The 22,885-nt window shown below is 42.9% G+C and overlaps 1 protein-coding gene across 2 annotated transcripts in view; it reads left to right on the plus strand.

The window, feature by feature from the left end:
• Positions 1-17,968: 17,968 nt before the first annotated feature.
• The window catches only part of VGLL4 (vestigial like family member 4), a 73,392-nt gene continuing 68,475 nt past the window's right edge, over positions 17,969-22,885 (plus strand). Inside the window, exon 1 of one of the 2 annotated variants that reach the window (XM_075286950.1) lies at positions 17,969-18,175. Coding sequence is in view for 1 of the 2 variants with exons in the window: in XM_075286948.1 (XP_075143049.1) it covers positions 20,158-20,165 (8 nt within the window). In the remaining variant the exon portion in view is untranslated. Of the gene's footprint in view, positions 18,176-20,114; positions 20,166-22,885 lie in introns of those variants that run through there. The other variant, XM_075286948.1, reaches the window with a different exon arrangement.

The following is a 22,885-nucleotide window of genomic DNA, read 5'->3' on the forward strand; positions in this document are numbered from 1 at the left end:
CTGATATTTTAACAATATTTATTTTACATTACAAACACCCCCCTATGCCAAGGCGCACTGACTTCCCACAAGATTCACAGAGAACACTTAAGGTCTATGGGTAAGTAGATTTTTGTATATCTTGAGGCTTCTCCCTGGCTGGTGGGATTAATAAGGATCGGGGTCTTTTTCTGCGGTTATTTAGTGGGCTCACATTTTTATACTTTTTTAGGTCCCTTCATTTCTAGGGTTTTGTTCTAGTGACTATTTCGCTCAAGTTCATTGTGAATTTTTTAAAATATTTGTTTGTATTTTTTACCTGTAACAACCGCTGAATATCTGGCTATGAGTGACATGTTTTAAAGTTACAACTTGCGTAAGTGGACAAGTCATGGCGGCGTAAAGGGAAGGAAAAGAAGGAATAATAATTCTTTAGCCTTCAAGCAATAGTTCATGTGGAGGCCTGCCCCTCCTGAGCGAAGGAGGCTGCAGGCTTGGAAGAAGGTCGAGTATGTGGGTTTGGCTGTGAATAATACCTTCACAATATGGGCAATTTCTGAAAGCGTTTGAGGCGTCACACCAAGGAAAGAACGACTGACTGTTCAGTTATACTCCATAATGTGGTGTCTGGTTTGATTTTATTTTATATTTTTTTTAATTGTAATTTTTTTTTTTTTTTTATATTGGGATGGGGCAATTTTTTGGACAAATTACAAGAGAAGAATCAAGTAAAAAAATATCAAAAGGAAACTGTGATGTCAAACTATAGAGATAGTAAATACAGTGATGTCACAATGTGGCTTAATTTTACTAACAGGCTGGGTTGACACGGGGTTTTCTGGCCTGGATTTTGACGCAGAATCCGCGTCAGAATCTGGCTAAAAAAAAAACGCCTCCCATTGACTTCAGTGGGAGCCGTTCACTTCCTTTTTCCGCTAGCGGTTTTGTACCACTTGCAGAAAGAAGAAGTGACCTGCCTTTTCTTGCCGCAGATTCTGCGACGGAACCCGTCCGTGACGCAAAAAATCCCTCCTGACTAAGCCCATTCATTTTGGCCTAATCCGGAGCCGAATGCACTGCACTGGCGTCCAATCACGACTAGCCCTTTTTTGGACCAGATTCTGAGGCGGCCTCTGCGTCAAAATTTTGGTCCAAAAATCCCTGTGTGAATTCAGCCGTAGGCAGTGGAAACTTAGACAGTGTACAAATAATACTGTGTTCACACTTGCATCGCTATTCGCTCTTAGGGTTTTCATCCATAATCCAGTTTTATCACAGTGGTCGATACTACCATGTCTTTCGACCATCTAGCCTACATTTATACTACCATTTCATTGGCTTTGAGCATTTTTCAACATTATTTTGGTGCATTTAGGCCACGTCCCCTTTTTCTGAGATTCCATGCTCACATGGGAAGGATATTGGAAATTTTTAGTTCAAAGCAGATGGGTCACATTGCTGCAAAGATGCATCAGGTTTACGTAACTGTCTAGTAAATCTGTGCATGTGATGTCACACAAAGATAATACACATAGTGATGTCAAAGTAGAGGAATACTGATCAATTTATAGACATAATAGAGTAATAATAGATAATGTCATAATAGATAAGAGCTAAAAAACACAATGATCTCACTGTACATAGGTAATAAATATAGTGATGTCACAGTACATGGATTATAAGAACAGTGATGTCACAATACATAGCATAGGGATGTCACTGTACATGGATAAACACTGTGATGTCACAGTACAGTGATGTCACAATCATCATGTCACAGTACAGGGATAATAAAAATAGTGATGTTTTTTTCCTGCAGATTTTGTGTTTTTTAAGCCAAAGCCAGGAGAGATTTATAGAAAGGAGAAATATATAAGATATTCCTTTATATTTCACATTGCTTTTGAAGCCAGTCTTGGCTTTGGATCTGAAAAAAATTCAGCTATTCTGCCGTAGGAAACTGCCGGCGTTTTCATAGGTATAATTCCATAATTGATATGCTTCAATTTCAAAAAACGCAACGGTTTTGGGAGTCGCATTATTTCCACCGCGCATATTTTTCTGCAATGGGACTGTAAAACGCCAAAGTTAAACCATAGCGTTTACGCCATATGGAGAATGGCGTTAAGATTTCTTCTACAAATTAAAGAATCTTTAGTAAATATAAGTTCACAAGTCTTCTGTATAGTTGTATAAAGGTACGGGGGGCGACTCTGTTAGGTGACTTTGGCGTATTGTGAAATAATCTGTATATCCAGCAGCAGGACACACCCTATAAATAAGGAGCATAGTAAGTTTCCTTAAAATGCAGGCACTCCCCTTGGAGGACCAGTAGCTGTTATTCTACTTTCCATTATTAGCTGTCTGTATTACTGGAACTTGGATTCGGGGAATCTCCGGTTACATTGTCACAAAAGGGGCCGTGAACTCGATATGCGGCTGTTGGAGAATTTGCATGTGTACCAGGATCAGACAAACTGTTTATTGTAGATCTGGGTAATGAAATCTGCACCTATTATTATACCTGTTATATATGGTAATGTGGACGGCAGGAGTGCACTGTGTGTGCAGCCCCTACTACGTATGTATTCTACATTGACGTAATACCTGCGTATAAAGTGAATGAGCTATACAAAAACAATCAAAGAGCCTTGTTGACATACATTTGCAAAAATTTGCATAATAAATAATTTCCGCTGCAAACTTCACATAGTCGGGTCCATGTGTTTTCCACGTGATGTCCGCACAAGTCATGTGGAGTGAAAAGTACTTTCCTCTCTGAATGATTCGTGCGGAAAACGCAAAGACCTCATTATAGTCTATGGGGTCCGTGTGCTTTCACTGCTCGCTGCTTTTTAATGTGTTCGGTATTCCGTTTCGGGGGTCCCCAAGCGGACTCCCTGAACGGAATACTGAACGCAGATGTGAACCAGGCCTGAGTCATGGGATTGGGGACTCTTCCCTGTTTACTGTAGTAAAGCCAGTCCCCATAGCACAGGTAACTAGTAGTGAAAATGTGAGAAGAGGGAGAATGCGGAGTGACTCGGGGGCCTGGAGATGGTACCAATCACGTGACCCGGGGTCGGACTCAGTCCCTGGACAACCCCTTTTAATTATATGATAGGAATTGGATTACTAAAAGTTGGGCTCACTGTGATGGAAAGCTTTCCAAAATTTTAAAAAAAAACACTGTGCACACAGAAGTTCATTTTCCAATCTTTTAAGATCTGTTGGAAAGCAAAATCAAGTGTGAACGTAAATGAAGAAATCTCTTTCCTGGCAACTTTGCACCAATTAACTGCTTGTTAAACAGAACAGATGCCCCCTCCATGCTGCCAGAGATGGCTCCCAGCTGCACGCTCTCTGCTCCAGCCAGGGCTTTCAGGATTTCCGTGCAGGTGTTGGTTTATAGCAGTGCTTGCTAGTAACATGAGAAGATATCATATGTCCTTGAGGACCTTGGCGATCATCTTTCTCCTCCTATTGAGAGATGTCTTTGTGTGCAACAACAGCAAAGGTCGCTTATTATTCCTGGGGGAAGTGCAGGTTAAGCTCCAGGCCTTGCTTGTGTCTCCTGCACTCCATCCATTTACAGACTGTCTGCTCTGACTGCACTCCAGGGTTTTAAGTGACTTGAGAATGGTTTATGTTTTCTTGGCATAGCAGAGATGATTTGCAGAATGCCCAAACATCTCTCAAGTGATCAGGGCTTCTGTTTGTTTCTTCTCCTTGGATCCAGGCCAGACTTAAGTATATGAGTCATATTGTTCCCTGTTTACGCTCATTATTGAGGAGGGATTGCATGCGGGGTGCATGTTCACATGGGTGTATGTTTTCTGCATGTGCCCTGTGTGTACAATTCTAAGAGCAAAGTGATCCTAGAAAAAGTGGCGTCTTGTGCACTGCATTGACTGGTCCTAGGTGGCTCAGTGGTTAGCACCGATGGCTGGCAGCGCTGGAGTCCAAGTGAGGATGACATCTGCAAGGGGTTTGTATGTTCTCCCCATGTTTGCGTGGGTTTCCTCCAGGCACTCCGGTTTTTCTCCTGCGGCTGGCATAGATTTCATGTTCTGGTGTATAGCCCAGATGAACATGTGCCAAAATTTTGGAGTGCTAACCCCCCCCCCCCCAAAAAAAAAAAACAAAAAAAAAAAACACTGCATTTTAAAGCACCTGGAAAGTGATTGAGATTCTGACGACTCCCTTTGACACATTGCAGAAAAATCTGTAGTGGAAAAGCTGCGTTGTCAAAAACACCCGCGTTTTTGAAAATCATAACATGTCGATTATACCTGGAAAAACATGTTTCCACCATAAGGGCTCGTTCACATCAGCGTTGTGAACTCCATTCTCCAGGTTTCCGTTTCCTGCCTAAAACAGAGGCAGGAGACGGAAACCTGTAGGAGTCTCTCTCACCCATTCATTTGAAGTTTGCCACGGGGCCCCTCCATTCCTAGTTATGCCACGGACTACCATCATGGTTACCTTTATAAATGGAAACCATGACATTTCTAGATGTGCCACACATCAGATTTATAACCTGAGACATCAGAGTGTCCAGTGACATGGTGTCTGTTGTTTTGTCAGGCAGAATGGTGTTGTATGCTCCGGTGTTTTTCCTGTCAGATCCAATAGAACTGACAACAGCCTGACTGTAGTGTGAACACAGCCTTATTGTATGTAGCTTTACATTAATTTTATACAGTATCTAGCTAGGAAAGCTGAGTGACAATACAGCCGTTAACGTTATTAGGAGCCACATTGTCCCAGAACAACTGATCTGTGGGGGGCTCAGCTCTTGGACCCCACAGATCTAAAATAAATGACCTGTCCTAAGGATAGTGAGCAATACTAACTATAATAAGGATAGGCGTCGGTATTAGAAAGGTGGATGACCCCCCCCCCCCCCTCCCCCCTTTAAGATTGGGTCGCCACATTATGAAATTCTTCCCTTGGCCATTGAGAAGGTTTGTTCCATTCCTTCCTTTTGAGTATGTTCACATTGAGTTTTTTGCAGGCTGAAAAAAAAAATCTGCTTCCTTCAGGAATTAGGAAACTTTTTTAATTTTTTTTTATATGATGCAATTTTTAGCGCATCAAAAACTGCTTCATGTTTTTTTTTTCTGTCTCCCATTGATTTCAATGGGTTTTTCAAGGCGGTATCCACCTGAAGATATGTCATGTTGCTTCCCCATCCCACTCCTGCGAAAATCGCTATGTGAACATATCCTTACTTGGTCTATGGACTAAGTATCAAGCCAAAAAGCCAAGGCGCTCCAGTTCTACTTGTCATAGTTTCCAAGTATATTTACTGAGCACCTTGTAGGCCAATTTGGGAAAGTAACTTGTAGTAAAATATGAGGAGTCTAGCCTCGCCCGTGTTTGTTAGCACTGGTTACAGGGTGCTATTGACCAGGTAAGAGCCGCTGCACCTGCCGAGCACTTCTGTGGCTTGTTTCTGCAGTAATAGCTAACTGTAACAGTCAGGACATTTATGTCTGATGATCTCATCGGGAAAACAAATCCAGTTACCAGGAGCCGATAGAGTCCCTGTTGGCCTCTGAGTAACCTGTGACTTCATATATCTCTAAGAGATACACAGGGCAGAGGGAAATATTGGTTGCTCAGTGTTATCACCATGTACACAATAGCAGTTCAGTGTGTGTTCAGTGACTTATGTAAATAATTTATTAGCTGCATGTTCACTGTTGTACATAGTGTTTACCTGGACAGCACTTGTATGCTCTCTGCGGTCATTGTCCTGTGTAGACTTCAGATTATACAGCCATGACATGACCTAGAATATCAGTGTGCTGTGTCCTCAGTCATGTCCACAATAACTCGGTTTGGGAAACTTGCTTCCGTCGTTTGTACCTCTTGTAGAACAATTTGTACTCGGGCTCCGTTCCCACGGAGTAACGCTCCACACATTCAGACACGTATACACATGTCAGAGTGTGAGCGCTCAAAACAGATCCCATTCACTTCAATGTGTGCCGGCTTACCGGCGCTACACACTGAAATCAATGCGAGGTTTTTTAACCCATTGATTTCAATGTGTGGGGGTTGAACATGTCCAAGTGGGCCCCCAACTTAGGTATAGCGATATCACTATATGGTGACCGTTTATCGACTCTACACAGGGCTCTACAGACAATTTAGGTGTATACAGTGCAGGGCAGTAACATTTACTGACTTACCGGTAACACCTCGTTTAATCGTTCACGTTTCCATTCTATTTCTCTTCCGTCTGAACTGCCATGGCCATTTCTTTCCATTTCTGTAAGGTTTGCAACACAGACATCTTTGGTTCCTCACTTTTCCAAGTACCCAATCACATTGTCCTCACGTGCACACCCATCCTGCTGCTAACCCAATTATAAAACGTATAATATAACCCCCCCATAATGAATAATACCCCAAGTGCATCTGTGAAATAATAACTTCCCTGTGCACCCCTTTAAATAATTCCCTTTATTATAATGCCCCAGGTGTTTCCTAATGAAAAAGTAAAAAAAAATAAAAATATTGCGGTTCCAATAATTGAGACCCCCAGAATCTGCAGTTTGAACGGACCGTGGTACCTGTGTAAGCGCCATGACCGCTTCTCTGTATATATAGTATCATTCATCTTCCTAGTGGCCATGTAATGTAACTACAGCCTCGTCCTATACACGTCTATGTGACAAGACTGGAATTACATCACACGGTCAGTATAAATAGACAGCGTGTGATATAAATAGGCGCCATGGCCCCTTCATACTGCTGGTCAGTGGGAAATCACTTATCTCTTATTGATCTATTCTGAGGATAGATTACCAATAAAAATGAGCTCGAAAACTCCTTAAGCCGAGGTCCCATGTTGCGGAAACACAGCTTTATTTGTTGCAGATTTTGTTGTGCTTTTTTGAGCCAAAGCCAAGAATAGATGGAGCAGAAGTTAGAAGTATAAGAGCTTTCTATATATTTCCGATTCCATTTGTAGCCATTCTTGGCTTTGGCTCACAAAACCGCAACAAAATCTGCAACAGAAAAAGCTGCTTTTCTTCAACATGGGGACTTAACCTAAGTCCGAGGTCTCATGTGGTGTAAATGCTGTGGTGTGGCCACTGTGTAAACGACACAGAAAAAAATACAGCGAAATTCTATCCACACATTGCTGAAAAACACGCTGAATGGACATGCTACGATTTCCAAAATCGTTGTGGTTTTGGAAATTGCACCATGTCAACTCTAACACCGGCGGTTTCCCTATAGGTATAATGGAAGCAGAAAATCCGCAGAGGAAACCTCTGTGGACTGTCTGTGAAAAGCGTTGCAGGAAAAACCGTGATTCATTACCATTGTGGTTTTTCCTGCAGCGTTTTTTTACTGCAGCCGCTACATGGAGCCTTAGCTTTAATAAAGTCCAAGTGCCACCTTATTTATTGCAAAATCAGACAGAAATAAGACCTATTCCATATTTTGCGGCCCAGACTGTTACCCCACACATATGACCATGTAATTCACAGTCACGTGTACGGGCCCATAGAAATGAATGGGTCAGTGTGCTATCTAGAAAAAAACGAATAGCACACTGACCATTTATATGGTCGTCTGCAAGGAGGCTAAGGCTGGGATCCCACGGTGCTTTTTTTTCTTGTTGCAGATTTTGTTGCATTTTTGTGAGCTAAAGGCAAGTATGATGACAATAGGAATGGTAAATATATAGTATATAAGTTCTTATACTTCTCCCTTCTGCTCAATGCACTCCTGACCTTGGCTCAAAAAAGGTAACAAAATCTGCAACAAAAAAGCAGCTTTTCTGCAACGAGACTATAATAGGGTTTGTGTTCTTTCCGAAAGGACTCTGCATGGGTCATGCGGACAGGAAAGTAGATCATGAATTCATTTTCTGTCCACACGTTCCGTGCGGAGACAGTGCGGAAAACACACGGATCCCATAAATAGTCAATGGGGTCCTTGTGCTTTCACTGGACACCGCTTGCCAATGTGTTCGGTAGTCCGTTTGGAGGGTCCCCATGCGGACTCCCCTGAACAGATTACCGACGCAGATGAGAACAAGGCCTAAGGCTGAAGCCCCACGTTGCAAAGACGTGTTTTAAATGACCTACAAAACGAATGGGATTCTGGCTAATCCCATCCACACATTACAGAGAAAATCTGCTGCGGAAAAGCTGCATTTTCAAAAAAGCTTGTGTTTTTGAAAATCGCACCATGTGAAGTATACCTGCGGCAACTCTGGCATTTTCCGTATAGTTATAATAAGGGCAGGAGGTTCACAGAAGAAAACTATACAAAATCTATGTGAAATCTAATAATAAATGTGGATCTTCTAGTTCCGTTGTACTCCTTTGAACTTCCCACAATGATATAACTCTTATTACTGTCACATTGTGTAGGGAGAGATATATTAGATATTTCAGCTTGATTCTTAAGTTCAGTAAAGAAAGGACGCAAGTCAGCGTGAAATAGCTACAATAACAATTAAAAGAAGATAAATCCCCTTAGTCCATTTTCTACCATATGTTTGACCTTTGACATTTTAAGTAGAGGATAATCCCATGTCTGTTTCTGACCATTGACATGACCGTCCCCTTGTGAACTTTGGTTGGAGGTCAATGTACCGGTTCACTTACCCTTCAGGTTACTTATCTGTTCACCCTTCTCTTATGAAGGAATCTTAATGCAGTGTAAATAAGGAAAGTGAAATGCTAGTTGTAGGCCTAGAGTAATGCGGGCCATGCACTAGGGAGGCGAGGCAGCTGCTTTCTGAATCACTTCTCTTTCACAGTTGGCTTGTAAAGGTTGTCGGCCATAAACATAAGATGGCTTGTTTGGCTGACAGTTATCACATGATTCCCCCCATACACATGCACCCTCAGCTTGACCCAGTGTCCCTGTGCTCATAAGGGGAGAGATGCCATTACCAGAAGCTGTGGTAGCGGTTTATTTCCCCTAGAATAAAAGAATAAGGCATGCTGAAAACCATATCCCATTCCTTATCTCCAAGATCAACCCTCAAAAGGTCTTCAAACATTATGTTCATCCCGTCCCACCAAAGTCAACCACCTGATAAGTTTGGCCAGCTTAGGCTAGGTTCACTTTTGGACCGTGCTCTTCGTCGTTTGTATCCCACACAAGGGAAAGTCCGTCCACTAAAACAATGGTTACCCGCAGACACCTGTAGACCCCATAGACTATAATAGTGTCCACTGGGAGTTTGGTGGGTTTCCATTGGTCTTATGCTGAAACCGACAGAGACAGAAAAGTCCTCCGTGCAGGAATTTTCTCTTTGTTAATTTTTGGCGGATTCTCGACGGAGTCTCTTACGGAGACTCGGACGTACATGTGAATGAAACCTTAAGAGGTGGGGTCATGATTAGTGTAGATACCATACATGAGAGTAAATGGGGGGGGGGGTGCTTACATGCATATCATGGCAAATAGGAAGATGTATTGACAGCAAGATCTGCAACGCAGGCACCAATTCACAAGGGGAAACACCATTTGATTTGGGTGGCCTTAACCTATCTATTTACACATCGATATCATCCCTCTATGCCAATTTTCACACTAGAAAGTGACAGAATAAGCAGATAGTGGTTACTTGTACATATCTATATATCATGGCAAATAGGAAGATGCATTATCATATAAGACATTAGAATTGTCGAAAAAACATCACGCAGCTCAAATTATTATTACTGAGTGACCTCAAGTTCACTTGCTAGGCCTTTTTTATGGTACGTGTGTAGATTGTGGAAGGATCCTTCCAAAGTCACCATTATAAAGCACTAGTCAATTTATGTCTATGGGTAACCTTACTGATAGGCATGGAAATATGGTAGTGGGCTACTGACTGATCATGAATTAGATGTAACATAAAGAATAGATAACACTAGGTTCACACTAGCATTCAGTCGCCGCAGTTTGGGTACGCATCGGGACCTGAAAGACGGAAAAGCGCGGGTCCTTTGTGGGACTTTTCTCTCCAACGATTGTAGGTGAAATCTGCGGCAGTCTCTCCTTGGGAAACTCCAACACAGATGTGAATCCAACTTTAGAAACAGTAATATAGGATTGTATAGGCCACGCATAGATGTTCCCATGTCTACCTCACCCACTGCTCGCCTGGTCTCCATTTAACCACATGTCGCCAGCCACCATACTGTTGACCTACTTGGTGACATCCTTCTGTCTTGATAGCTGTGACTGATGACATCATCAGTGCTGTGTTTCCCATCACACGCCATAGAAAAACGGGCACATAATGATTCCTAATAGAGATGAACATTTATCCTCTGTCTAAAACTTATCATAGATCATTTATTTTTTACCCTAAATTTGACTCAAAAATATATTTAGGCAATGCAAGACGATAATATATAGTAGTAAAATGCTGACACAATCAGGAACTAAATACTGAGCTCATATGTCTGTGTTTACTCCTAGACATTCAGCATCTTAGTGTGAATGAGGCCCTGTATGGTTTTAGAGATGTTGGCTGGTTTTGGTCCTTTAGATCATGGGAACTTTTTTTCTAATGGACAGATGGTAATTTACACATTCTGTCATTACTAAGTGGATTCATCTCCAGTCTACAGCTCCGAATGTGCTTTCTCCTCAATGGGCAGGCAGCTGGGAGGATTGCTTCTGCATGGCTGGCTCACAGACAGCTAGACTGCAGTCTCATATGGGCCCGCATGCTACCATGGGTCAGCTGTCAGTCCCCGTTTAGGCTATTTGAGGTCGTGTTTTCTGACACTAGGTACCAATACCTGCAGAGCTCCTAATCTGGATAACAGGATGACATGGAAGCAAATGAATAATTACAGCAAAATAGTGTTTACAACCCAGACCTTCATTGAGGCCACCCCGGGCCATGTTTTTGTGACCATCATTACAACCTGCTACTCCACATTCACTTTCACACCAGGCAGAACATGGGATTGGACATATTGAAATTCAGCATGGACAGTCCTTGTTTCTCCTCTGTCTGCCAGCAGGGGACAGTCATGAGACCCTATAGACATTACATTTTCAGTGGATCCTCCTGTCATCATTCATATAAATATAAGCAGAATTTAACACTATAGATTTTCCCTACCTAATTTTTAGGAGATGTAAAATATTCTTATGATAGTAAAATTAGCGTTGGGAAAAATTTATCAAAATAATTGCAAGAAAAAACGTAAATGAATTGCCCATAGCAACCAATCCGATTGCTGCAATTCATTACTAAATGAAATAAAATCTACAGTCTGATTTGTTGCTATGATGAATAGCTCCATTTTTTTCTAGCCTCTTATACACAATTGCAGTGCACTGTATGGACCCATTCATTTCTATGGACACATATACACAGCCGTAAGTTATATAGATGTTTTTTGCAGATCAGTATTTACAGACAGTAAAAACCACTACGGTCGTGTGCAAGGAGCTTAAATTTGTAGGAAACAAGACCATGTTAAAGATCAACCACCACTGAAAGTGAAGACAATTCTAACCAATGCCAGAGAACCATAGATTTGCAAAATTTTAAAAATCATCCAGCTCTATACAACCTTACGTTGTATACGGGTCTGCTGTGAACATAACACCCTAACTCATACTCATTGCAAATACACTATACAAGAAATACACTATACTACCTATTTCCAGAATTGTACTCTTTTACTATGACGCTAGTATGATTGCAGCAAGATGACGCCCATTTTATATAGCATTGATAGCTGGCATTGTTGGGGTTAACCATGAGGTTTAATTCAGGTGACAAGTAGGGAGGTCTCAAGGGCTGCTATTTCTTCACTTGGAACAATTCACCCAGAAGTAACCCCCGCCCGGTCGCTTGGTGTTGAGTTTTAATGAATGCTGGGGTGACAATGGCTGCATTGTAGTCATTGTTCTGAGAACACTGAAGCTGCTGACATTAATACGTTGCATGTGTGTCTCAGCCTGGGAGCTGGATTTTTCCTGACACCTTCACAGAGTCGTTCATTTTTTTATAACTTCTGGCTAATGTTGTATAAAAGTTAGGCTGGCTTATCCGATCATGGCTAGCAAAAATAGCTGAAAATTTGCCTATATAATGTACGTGAAGTATTTGTGTATTGAACCTAATTTCCATGTATATTTTGTATATTACCACATGTTATAATGGCCCCCGTGTGAGCTGGAAAATAATGCAAATTCTTTATTGGATACACAAAGGTATAACATAACTATCTAATAATCTGCTACGTATTTACTGACATGAATCTTGTTTATTATATATGAAAGATTTCACTATGGTGTTTTACTTCATCATCTGGGGTGAGTAAGAAAAAAAGGGGGGTATTAAACTGAGGCTTTAAAAAGGAGCTTTCACCACTTCCACCAGGTCAAGTTCTTTACACCATTTAATAGGCACAGCTCCACTGATTCTGGTGCAGTTGGAATTTTTTCTCTAAACCTCACCGTTCCTGAGCAAACAGTGTCTGATATACTGTTTAGGCTTGGAGGTGTCAGGCAGGAGCAGACAAGGGGTGTGATTCTGAGCTCTGACATTGGTTGCTTCTGATTGGAGCTCTGGATCAAGCCCCCTGCCTGACACCGCCCACCTGACAGTACAGAGCCTAAACAGCATTCAGGCACCAAAGCTAACTCAATGTATTTATACCAACTGCGCTGGAATCAGTACAGCGGTGCCTAGTAACAAATGCTAAGAATTGGATTTGGTGTTGATGGTGAAAGTTCTTCTTTAATTGTGAAGAGGTAAAAAAAAAAAATCCTGCGTTGTCCCAGACTTGACCATGAGGATCCATCGCTTTTTCATCTCTCTCTTATACGAGAAGTTTGGGTTGTGTCCCTCAGATTAAGACTATAGTCACACAACCAAGCTGATTCTTAGCTGTGTGTTTCTAGTACAAAAGAAGCAACTGTCCATTATCCCATATACTGTATATGGTGACCTAACAATGAATTGTATTACTATCCTCAGGGCAGCCAAATAGATTATTATTGGGACAGGGCGTAATATTCGAAAGCTTCCTAACCACCATTCACCCTCCGATACCATAGGCCATTTTAGGCCTGTAGTCCATGAGCAAGTGGATTGTCAGCACAGGTGCTGTGATGACGTCATTGCACCACCTGAGGAGCACTGCAGACAGACAGGCCTAGCAGACACTTCATAGCAGATGGCGGCATGGAACGAGAGGTATTTCTAAGGTTTTTTTTTTACTATTTAATTTCTTGCTGATTTTTTTCAGGAACCCAGAGATCCTAGTAAATATGTTCATGTTTTACTTACAAAAAGGCCTGTCCCCTGTCCTTGGTGCTCCGGTTTCTCCCAGCATGGTCTGATCCTACATCCGCCAGAAGAAAACACCGGAGCAGCAGGACCAGACAGCGTTGGCAGATACCAGAGCATGGTGGACATGTTTTTTTTTTTTTTACCTTCCCCAACCTTTATATTGGACCCCCCCCCAAAAAAAAAACAAAAAAAAAACTGGCTATCCAGGACAACCCTTTGAAGTTCAGCCAGTCTGGGAGGATAAAGTCTTTCCCATGGTAGACCACCAGCTTATGGGCCAGTAGTCACCAGTTGCTGACACTCAGATACAGAAAGTGTAGTCACAAATTCCAACACACATAGGGGGCCACACGGTGGCTCAGTGGTTAGCACTGCAGCCTTGCAGCGCTGGAGTCCTCGGTTTGAATCCCGCCAAGGGCAAAAAAAACCATCTGCAAGGAGTTTGCATGTTCTCCCCGTGTTTGCATGGATTTCCATCCCATATTCCAAAGACATACTGATAGGGAAAAATGTACTTTGTGAGCTCTATGTGGGGCTCACAATCTACATTTAAAAAAAAATAAAAAAATTCCAACACACATATATTTGGGTCCATCGGAATATCACAGTGATGGACATTCCCGATAAAGCGGGTCAATAGTCCCCATAATGTCAGGGTAGTGTATTACTATTTGGGGGGCATTATTACAGATGGAGAGCACTATTAGAGATCTTTGTCAAAATGTTTTCCCTATAAAAAAAAAAAAGCCAGTATATCTGATGCAACGAAGTAGCGCACCAACCCCAAGGAGACCGTCCGCTGCGAGCCGCAGATGCAATTGTAAATGATTCACTGCTTTGTCATTCTGCCAGCCGGCTCACTAAGACATAAGATATGAGATAGAGAAGCGGAGCATTGAGAATAAGACAACGACAAGCTCAGACACGACCATGAAGAAATACACTTGCCACATATAAACACCACGCATGCAACCCGGTTGTGATGAACTGGCTAAGCTGGAAAAACCATACTCTTCTGTGTTATGAAAACAGTCTCCGGATCCCTGACACAGGCTTATTTTCTGGTGTTGGAAAAGGCCAGTGACCCACAAAACAACAAAAACACCACAAAGCAAAATGCACTGTCTATAGTGCGGGTCATATTTCATTAAGGAAATGGCCACAAAAATCTGAGCTTTTCAGAAAAACGTGTCACTAGATATGTGTTTGTTTTTCCCACAATATAACAATTCTGGAGTATGTTTTCTCAGCACTCGGTTGTGCTGTTCCTCTGATGTTCCCCTAGAAATGTAACAACCCCCTTGTTTGCACAGTCATCTCTGATCGGAGAGTATTAGACTGCGCAGAGACAGCCACTACTAGTAACACCCAATTGTCAATTTCATGACCTTTATGTTGCGGGTTAAAGTAGTGGCAGATAAATGCTTTGTATGCCAGTCTTAATATTGTGAGCGCTAGAAGAAAATGCCCCAGAATTATTAAGAGACTCTGGTTAAGGTTACAGCTGATGCCCATAGACTTCTATAGGGAGGGGAGGGGGCAGCTGCAGAATAAGACACAGGCACAGATACTGTAGGCCTAAATTCTAGTACTGTAAGTCTTCTTGTGTCTCTACAGTGCTGATTTCACAGCAACACTGCTCAGTACTGCTATATAATGTCCTCCATGCTGCTGTTGAGGGGTGGGCTACAGGGAAATCTCACTTTTTATTCTTTGTGCAGTGTAGGGGAGACATTGTAGTAGCTAGTCTTCACCGACTCTGGAGCTGCTTAAGGGGGTCAGGTTATGCATGCAGAATAAAAGTCATACAATGCTCCAAAATAGAGAGGCTTCTTATGTACACATGAAAATCTATCTGAAACAATAGGAACACCTCAAAGGGGTTATCCTGCTTAAAACTGATGGCCATTCCTTAAAGGGGTTGTCCAGGGAGTTTTATTTTACATACTTTCTCTGGTTCCAGAGTGGTTCAGTATTTGGCCCCTAAGCTGTTCCACCTCCTCTCACGTGTCCACAGGTAGTTACATGTGCTCTGTGGCTGGCTTTACTATAGTCTTCCAGACCCCAAAGCACAGACCTGGGAAAACGGGATAGGAGGCAGAATGACCCGGGGGCTGGGTGCCAATTCTGATCATGTAACTGAGGGTCAGAACCAGCCCTGAACCCCTAGGTCCAACACAAAAAAAAACCCCAGCGGAAGTGAGATTAAGTTCCTGGACAATCCCTTTAAGACTGAGGCCCCACGCTGCGGAAATGCAGCTGTATTTGTGGCAGATTTTGCTTTTTTTTTTTTTTTGAGCCAAAGCCAGGAGTGGATTGCGCTAAAGGTAGAAGTTTAGAACTTTCTATACGTTTCCCATTCCTTTTGTAACCACTCCTAGATTTGGCTAAAAAAAAAAAAAAACACGCAGCAAAATCTGCAACAAAAGAAGCTGCGTTTCCGCAATGGTGGGGCCTTAGCCTAAGACAGGAAATGGGTGACCACTGCAGTACCTACAACCACCACTATTGAGCAGCGCTGCGCCCGAAATGTTAACAATGCTGGGAGTTACGTGTTTGGGGTCACGACAGTTCAATCTAAATTTGATGGCCTATCTTAATGATAGGTTATCAATTTTCGAAAATGTGGATAACCCCTTGAAGTATAATATGTCCTCTTTATGCTACCTCGGCCTATATGTTTCTATGCACTATTAAACACAATGCAGTAATGTGAATATAGCCCTTAGCTGTCATTTTCTAGAGATTTGAAGATGAAATCATACTTGAGTTTTCCTTTGTTCCTCCTGTATCTCGCCCCTATTCCTTTGTGGCAGGAATATAATCCAAGTGTTTAGTCTGTGGCTGTGAAGTTGTGGAGCTTCTATGTAAAACTCTTGTTGGAATCTGTTCTCTGGAGCCTTTGATCACAGACATCCCAGATTTGTGCGAGCTTGGTGTTAATACAGGTTGGTAAATGTGAGCGGAATTATCATCCAATCCAGCCCGCATTCTTAGAGATACAATGTGTTACCTTCCTTTCAGAGTATATCATCCTGCCGCTCTACCAACCACAAAAAATGGAAATTTATGTGAGTAAATGATGTCTAATGTCTCAAAACCAAAATATTGATTAAAAAATTTTTTTTTATTAATTTTTTTTTTTTTCAAAAGCAGTGCCATCCCAGTCCACAGGCTGTGTTTGGTATTGCAGCTCATCCTCGTTCAAGCAAACTGCAATACCAGATACAGCCTATGAAGAAGAGTGTCTACTGACTCTTTGTTTCTAAACCCCGAACTCCCCCTTAATATTTCTTCTGGTCATTTAAGCTATGGAACATGTTTGTATTCTCCAATCACAAGAACTATGTAATGTACTCGAAGCTTCTAGGAATCGGCAAATGGTGTTTATGAACATTCTCATATGTAGGCCATAAAAAGTGTTAAATGTCCCCCTGGAGGAGATATCTGGCTCCTAAGGCCCTGTTCACACTGATGTTGTTTGTCTCCATTGGAGATTTCATTAGCAGGAATCAAAATGGGAAAAAAGTATTTTCATAAGACGTTATTTTATTGAATGTGACATTGCACTATACATTGGAGGGATTTACAATTCCATCTGTGATAATTTTCTTACATCCAAGATGTGACACCTTGCATGTCCGATCGCTGGGGCCCCGATCAACAGGTCCCTCAGTGATCAGGAGGACCAAATGTCCCCCTAAGGCCTCCTTGTGAATGGAGCACCACTGCACTTGCATGACCAGTGCTCCATACACTTCTATGGGGTTGTAATCTTTGGCAGTGCCCACAACCCCATAGAAGTGTATGGAGTGCAGGTCACCACATACTTCAATGGAAATGGCATGTCCATGACCTGTGACAGTAAAGCTAGGGCTACACGGTGATCCTGTCACATGACTAAAGATCACTGCGTAAGTGAATAGAGTCTCATTTTGAACCCGAGGATACGGTGACAATACGTTACAAAAAAAAAAAAAAAAAAAGAGCATGGTGACAGCAAGACACAGATAGAGCCTTGTGACCCCAAAGGTGCGGAGACTGCGACTCTGAGACACAAAAACATTGAGCATTTTGTTGCGACCCTTAGTGTTGCAATGCCTAATGTTTTTGTGGCTTAGTCGCCATTACAGCACTGTCGGGGTTACATATTGGGCTCCATTCATTAGCCAGTGAGAGGGTTCCCACTGTGGGACTATTAAAGGATTATCTTATTTTATCTTATTTTTAGTTCTATGACAGTAGTTGCCGCCTAAGTCATGGCTTGTCTTTCTGTCACACAGCACAGATGGCGGTGCAGCCTTCTCAGCAATGACACCACAGGTAACCACACCACCTGCCATGTTCCATGGGACTGCAGCAGGGTGACAGGATTATGGCTATGGCATTGCTCTGGCCGTCTCCCAGTCCTGTCACACTCACTTTCACTCACTTCCCTCCTACACTCCCTTTTCTACCTGCTGCTGCCTACTGCGTGACGTCACGCGCTCATTATGCTAATATACGCTGACCTCACCCGGCGCTCCACCAATCAGCGGCCAGTACGCTGCCCACCTGCCAGGAAGAGAATTCCATCATTCCTCACATTCCTCCTGCGGAGCGCGGCGCTGAGCGAGGAGCTTCCCCGGGGTCCCCGCAGCCCCCCAGCCAGTAGCTCACCGGGGCCCCCCAGCAGCCGTCACTCAGACACAGCAGCAGCCAGCGGGCTCCACCCAGGAGAACACCAGCTCCTTCTCCTCGCTATCGTTACTACGGCTGGGATCTCCCCTTTAAGTCACCACCGGGCTTGGAAATTGTACAAATCCCCAGGTTATTGGCGGATTCGTGTGTTGTGACTGCTCTCCCCTCCCCGGCATTACTGACTCCAGCACGTTGGATCATCACAAAGTTGCTGCTCTGGTGAGTTGTGTCTGCAGCACATGCTGTATACATGTATACTGTGTGTACAGGACACAGCATGCATTAGGGTGCACTGTGTGTGCAGACATTACTCAATGCTGTGTACAGGACATGACAGGCTCTGTTTGCTCTGCCTTTGTACACAGCATGTCTCTGTAATGTGACACACACTTTCCTGGGGATAGATTTCTATTGTTATTTCCCTTTTCTATCATTTTTATCCTTTTTCGTCTGCAGAAATTCAATGACTTGTAAATATTCGTGTGGCTTCGATGTCAGATCGCCCAATACACTGCCCAGCTTGCTGCTTGTCATCATACATTTACATTACTGGGGTGTATATTTGGACAGTAACTGGTTAAATGCTTTGATTGGATCTTAGTATTTTAGCAACATAGCCAAATGTAAAGCACCATGGAATTAATGGTTCTATATAAATAAATTAAATAATAATAATGGCTACTATTACTGTGCAAGTGGCTGTGGGCGATCACTGCAGGGTACAGGAGGTCGTGTATGCCACCTATAGTGGGTGATACAAGGACACAACTGATGTTTGCAGGGTTATAAGTAATTATTTAGAACACATACCCCCTTTAATTTTTGACGTGTCAAATAATAAATTGCAGGGGGTCCCATTGAAGTGAATAGTGGTGCTTGTGCTTACAGGGGACACGGACACCCACCCACCCCCATTCTTGTATTTGGAGAGGCTCTCTGAATAAGGCTGGTGTGCATCAATGCCCGTCACTGCATTCACGTCAATGGGGTCAAGCTCTGTTTTGGGGGAAATCCCTTTAAGGCTACATGGTGATTTTGGTCAAACATTAGGTCTCGGACAGTTTGCACATTGTGATCTACAATAGTAAATTTGTGTGACTTGCATCCAAAGCTCAATCTAGTTTAGATTTTTGTTGACTCGGCCTTCATGCATTAAAGTCACTGGGAATTTATTGAGGTTGAAAATTCCGCAATGTGTTCCCCCACCGGCACAAGATGTACCAGACTGAAGGGGCTCTGGCCTCCTTATAACACAGGACCTTCCTGAAATTTGTCAGAAGTAACATTAAAAAAATAAAAATAGAAATTAAATAAAATAGAAATTAAAAAAATAGAAGTAACCTTCCAGGGACTGGCGTAGATCTCGGCTATAACCTGTGTAAGTTTCCTGGTGTGGGTTATAGTAATGCGGGACTCGTTGAGGCTTTCCCATTCTGTCCCACCTTAATTCTCACCTGCTGTCTTAAAAATTGGGGCACACAAAGTGGCGCATCTTTGGTGCAAAAGTGTGCCACTTGTATAATCTGGTATACATGTGATCACAAACTCATCCCTGTGTAGCCCCAACCTAAAATGGACAATTTAGTAGCAAAAAGTAGTCAATAGGGGCAAAGTAATATTAAAAGGCACCTGCTGGAATGAATGGGTGTCACATTGGATCTGACACCTGATTTCTTGTAGAGGGGATCTCCATATGAAGGACCCGCTCCAGTAAGTCCACATACAAGGGATGTCTATGGAATATATTGTAAGTGCTTTGCCTGGTCCTATTGATTGGTGATTCCCTTTAGTATACATTACATCATACAGTGAAATATCTACCGATATATTCCAGTCCATTCTGTATTATGCAGCATTTTCTGTAGTACTACTACTCCCAGGAGTCTGCTGTGCCTAGTGAATGCTGAAGGGCACTACCTGCAGCCCTGAGGTGGTGGGAGGAGGCCCGCAGCCAGTGTCCTATTTGTCTAGACTAGAGGTCATCTGGCAAGGAGAGGGTTACTCTACAGCCAGGAGTCTGAAGTTAAAGGCTGCTTGAGGTTTTCACATGTCACTGGAGGAGGAAGAGGAGGGGGAGGCAGCAATCACCCTCCAGCCTCTCACATTGTGGGGGAGGGCTGCGTCTGCTGCTCCTGGGATCTTTGGCTCTGAATGAAGGAAGTTGGCGAGAAGTTGTTTGTTTTTTTTGTCTGTGCTGCTGTATGTCCTGGTAAGTCTTGGGTGCCCGTTGTCTGTCTGTACATGCACCAGGGTGACTCTGGGGGTTGGCAGAGACACTTGTCCTGATCAGCAGAGGATCGGACTGTGAACAGTGCCTGGTGCAAGATTAAAGACCATTCTCATAGTCTCTGCAAAAACCTGCCCCTGCCCCCTTTTCCATATGTGAGTATTGAGGGTCTTGCGATGAAATTCTGGCTCACTAAAGTAAAGCTGACCTTATGTAGTATCCAGAGTGTCCTCATAATGTCTTATGGTATCATTTATATGGTGCATACATATTCTGCAGCGTTGTACAAAAATTGTCATCACTCACGTTAGTCCCCATTCCCATTGGGGCTCATAATCTAGATTAAAATTCACCTATCCGTATGTCTACAGTCTGGTGGAAAACTATGCAAGCACAGGGAGAACATCCAAACTCCTCACAGGTGCTGTCCTTGTTTCAGTACCCTTGGAGCACTGCAAAGACACCCTACTAACAAATGAGATGCCATGCACTCAATAATTATGGAATTTTTTTTTTGTTGTTGTCAAATGTCCATTTTTTTACCGTGTAGCAGAAGCTATGTCTTGTAGTACTGAATGAGCGCCCTGATCAGGTGATACACACCCCTGTCCCCCTTTGGCATCCTTTATAGGGGCAGGTACTGTCTGATATGTGACAGTGTATTTCACGAATACTAATGGCCTATCCTAAGGGTCATCAGTGAGGATCCAACACCCAGGACCCCTAGTGATCAGTTGTTAGAAGAGACCACATTGTTCGGATGAGAAGACTGCGACCTCTTTGCTGCATAGCATAGTACATTGTATAGTGGCGATGGACGGTATAGGGCTGCAAACGGGCCATGTGACTGAGCATGAAAATTGCCTGAGGGCCGCTACTGCTTCAAGTAGCTGATCTGCTGGTGTTTTGGGTAAGTATACCCCTACTGTTGACCTGTCCTAAGGATAGGTCCTTAGTATTGAACCCATTCATTGCTCCATGCAGTCAGACTGCTTTCTCTAAAATGGTACCACTATGGATTTGATGTGTTCACCAACCAAGTATATACCCACCCTGGGGTAAAAACAACTTTTGTGTAGGTTATCCTAGGGCTGAGTTCACAACTGCGCCAGTCTCGCCAGACGAATTGGGAAGTTCAGATGAATAGAACGGACTTCTGAGGGCCCCATTATAGTCAATAGGGCCCATCAGGCTCTGGATTTGTTCACTACTTTAGTGGTCTGTTGTCCTGATCCACCGACTGACCAGAACTATGGACACCCTGACCCTAGTGTGACCTTAACGTAACTGGTGCAAGGCATTGTATATACATCCGCTCTCAAATACTACTTATGAGTTGAAACTGGGAATAGTAAATTCCTTCGCTCTTTCCTACAAACCTATCGGCAAGTACAGGTTTTATTACAACCCACTAGTGCACCGTTGGTAAACCCATGACATGCGGACACCACTATGACTTCTTTTTGGGATAGCTCTAAGCGTATGTTCAGTTATTTTAATTTTTCGATTCAAATCCAGTCATTTGCATGGAGGCCGATGCCTCAAATGAGCCCCAGGCATTTACGAAAGAAGAAAGCATTGTGAGTCTATGCAAATAAGTATCATGCGGCACATAAGACATGGAAATACTTGTATGGCTAGAAAATGTTGACGTGACACAACTGCAATTCAATCAATGCACTTCAATATAAAGCTCTGTGTATGTTGATCTGGCATCAGGTGTATGCACTCAAAGCATATATGACACAGACAGATATACAGACAAGGGGTGCCCTTGGTCTAACTCCTAGTTTGTGTCCTTTGACCTATAAATGAGATACATAACGGTGCCACAGCAGAAAAGATATTGGGCCTCATGGTGTAAAGCAGCCTTGTACATAGAGTGGTATTATGGGCCTTGTACAGAACTGTATTATGGGGCCGTATAGGTCGTGCCTCCTTTGTAAGGTCTAAAGTGGCTCCAGGATTAAAATGTCATTGTCACATCCTTGGCACATCCAGCATGCCCATGATCAGTGCCCTCGTCTCTACCTGCTGAGCACAGTGCCGTACGTTGTATAGCGGCTGTGTTTGGCGGTGCAGCTCAGCCCATTCACTTGAATAGGACAGAGTTGAAATTAGACCATGTGACCAATGAACATGACGTCACTTGGTGTGTGAAGCTGAAGAATCGCTTACCGCCATTGCAGCTTCCAACATCTGATCTATGGGTGGTCCTGAGTGTTGAACCCCCACTGATCTAATATTGCTCTTTTTCAGTATTATATTTGTTTATAGGCCACAGTATCTATGTAAACTGAATTGTAGCAAAATGTTTAAATGGGTTTACCAAAAACTACATTTTACTTTTCCCAAGGTAATGAATATAGTGACTGTTTGTCTATACTGACCCTTAAAATGGGGGTTCTAAGCCCCCCTGTCTATCCGCACTGAAAGACTGCTCTATAGCGGATTATTGCTCCAGTCAATCTCCGCTTCATTAAAAGTAAGGCTGGTCTTACACGGCTGTAGTGGTTTTTGCGGTCCACAACACAAATTTCACTCAAAAGTCATTCCGCAGACGTCCGTGTCCATCCGCATAGTGCATCCGCAGGGCTCTGTGTGTATCAGTTTTATGTGGATTTGCAAAAAACACACACCAATGCAATGGTGACATCCGCAGTTACGGATATACACTGATGTATCTTCAGTGTATATCCACG

This window comes from Leptodactylus fuscus, chromosome 9 (genome assembly GCF_031893055.1).
Source record: "Leptodactylus fuscus isolate aLepFus1 chromosome 9, aLepFus1.hap2, whole genome shotgun sequence".
In the NCBI taxonomy this organism is placed as follows: domain Eukaryota; kingdom Metazoa; phylum Chordata; class Amphibia; order Anura; family Leptodactylidae; genus Leptodactylus; species Leptodactylus fuscus.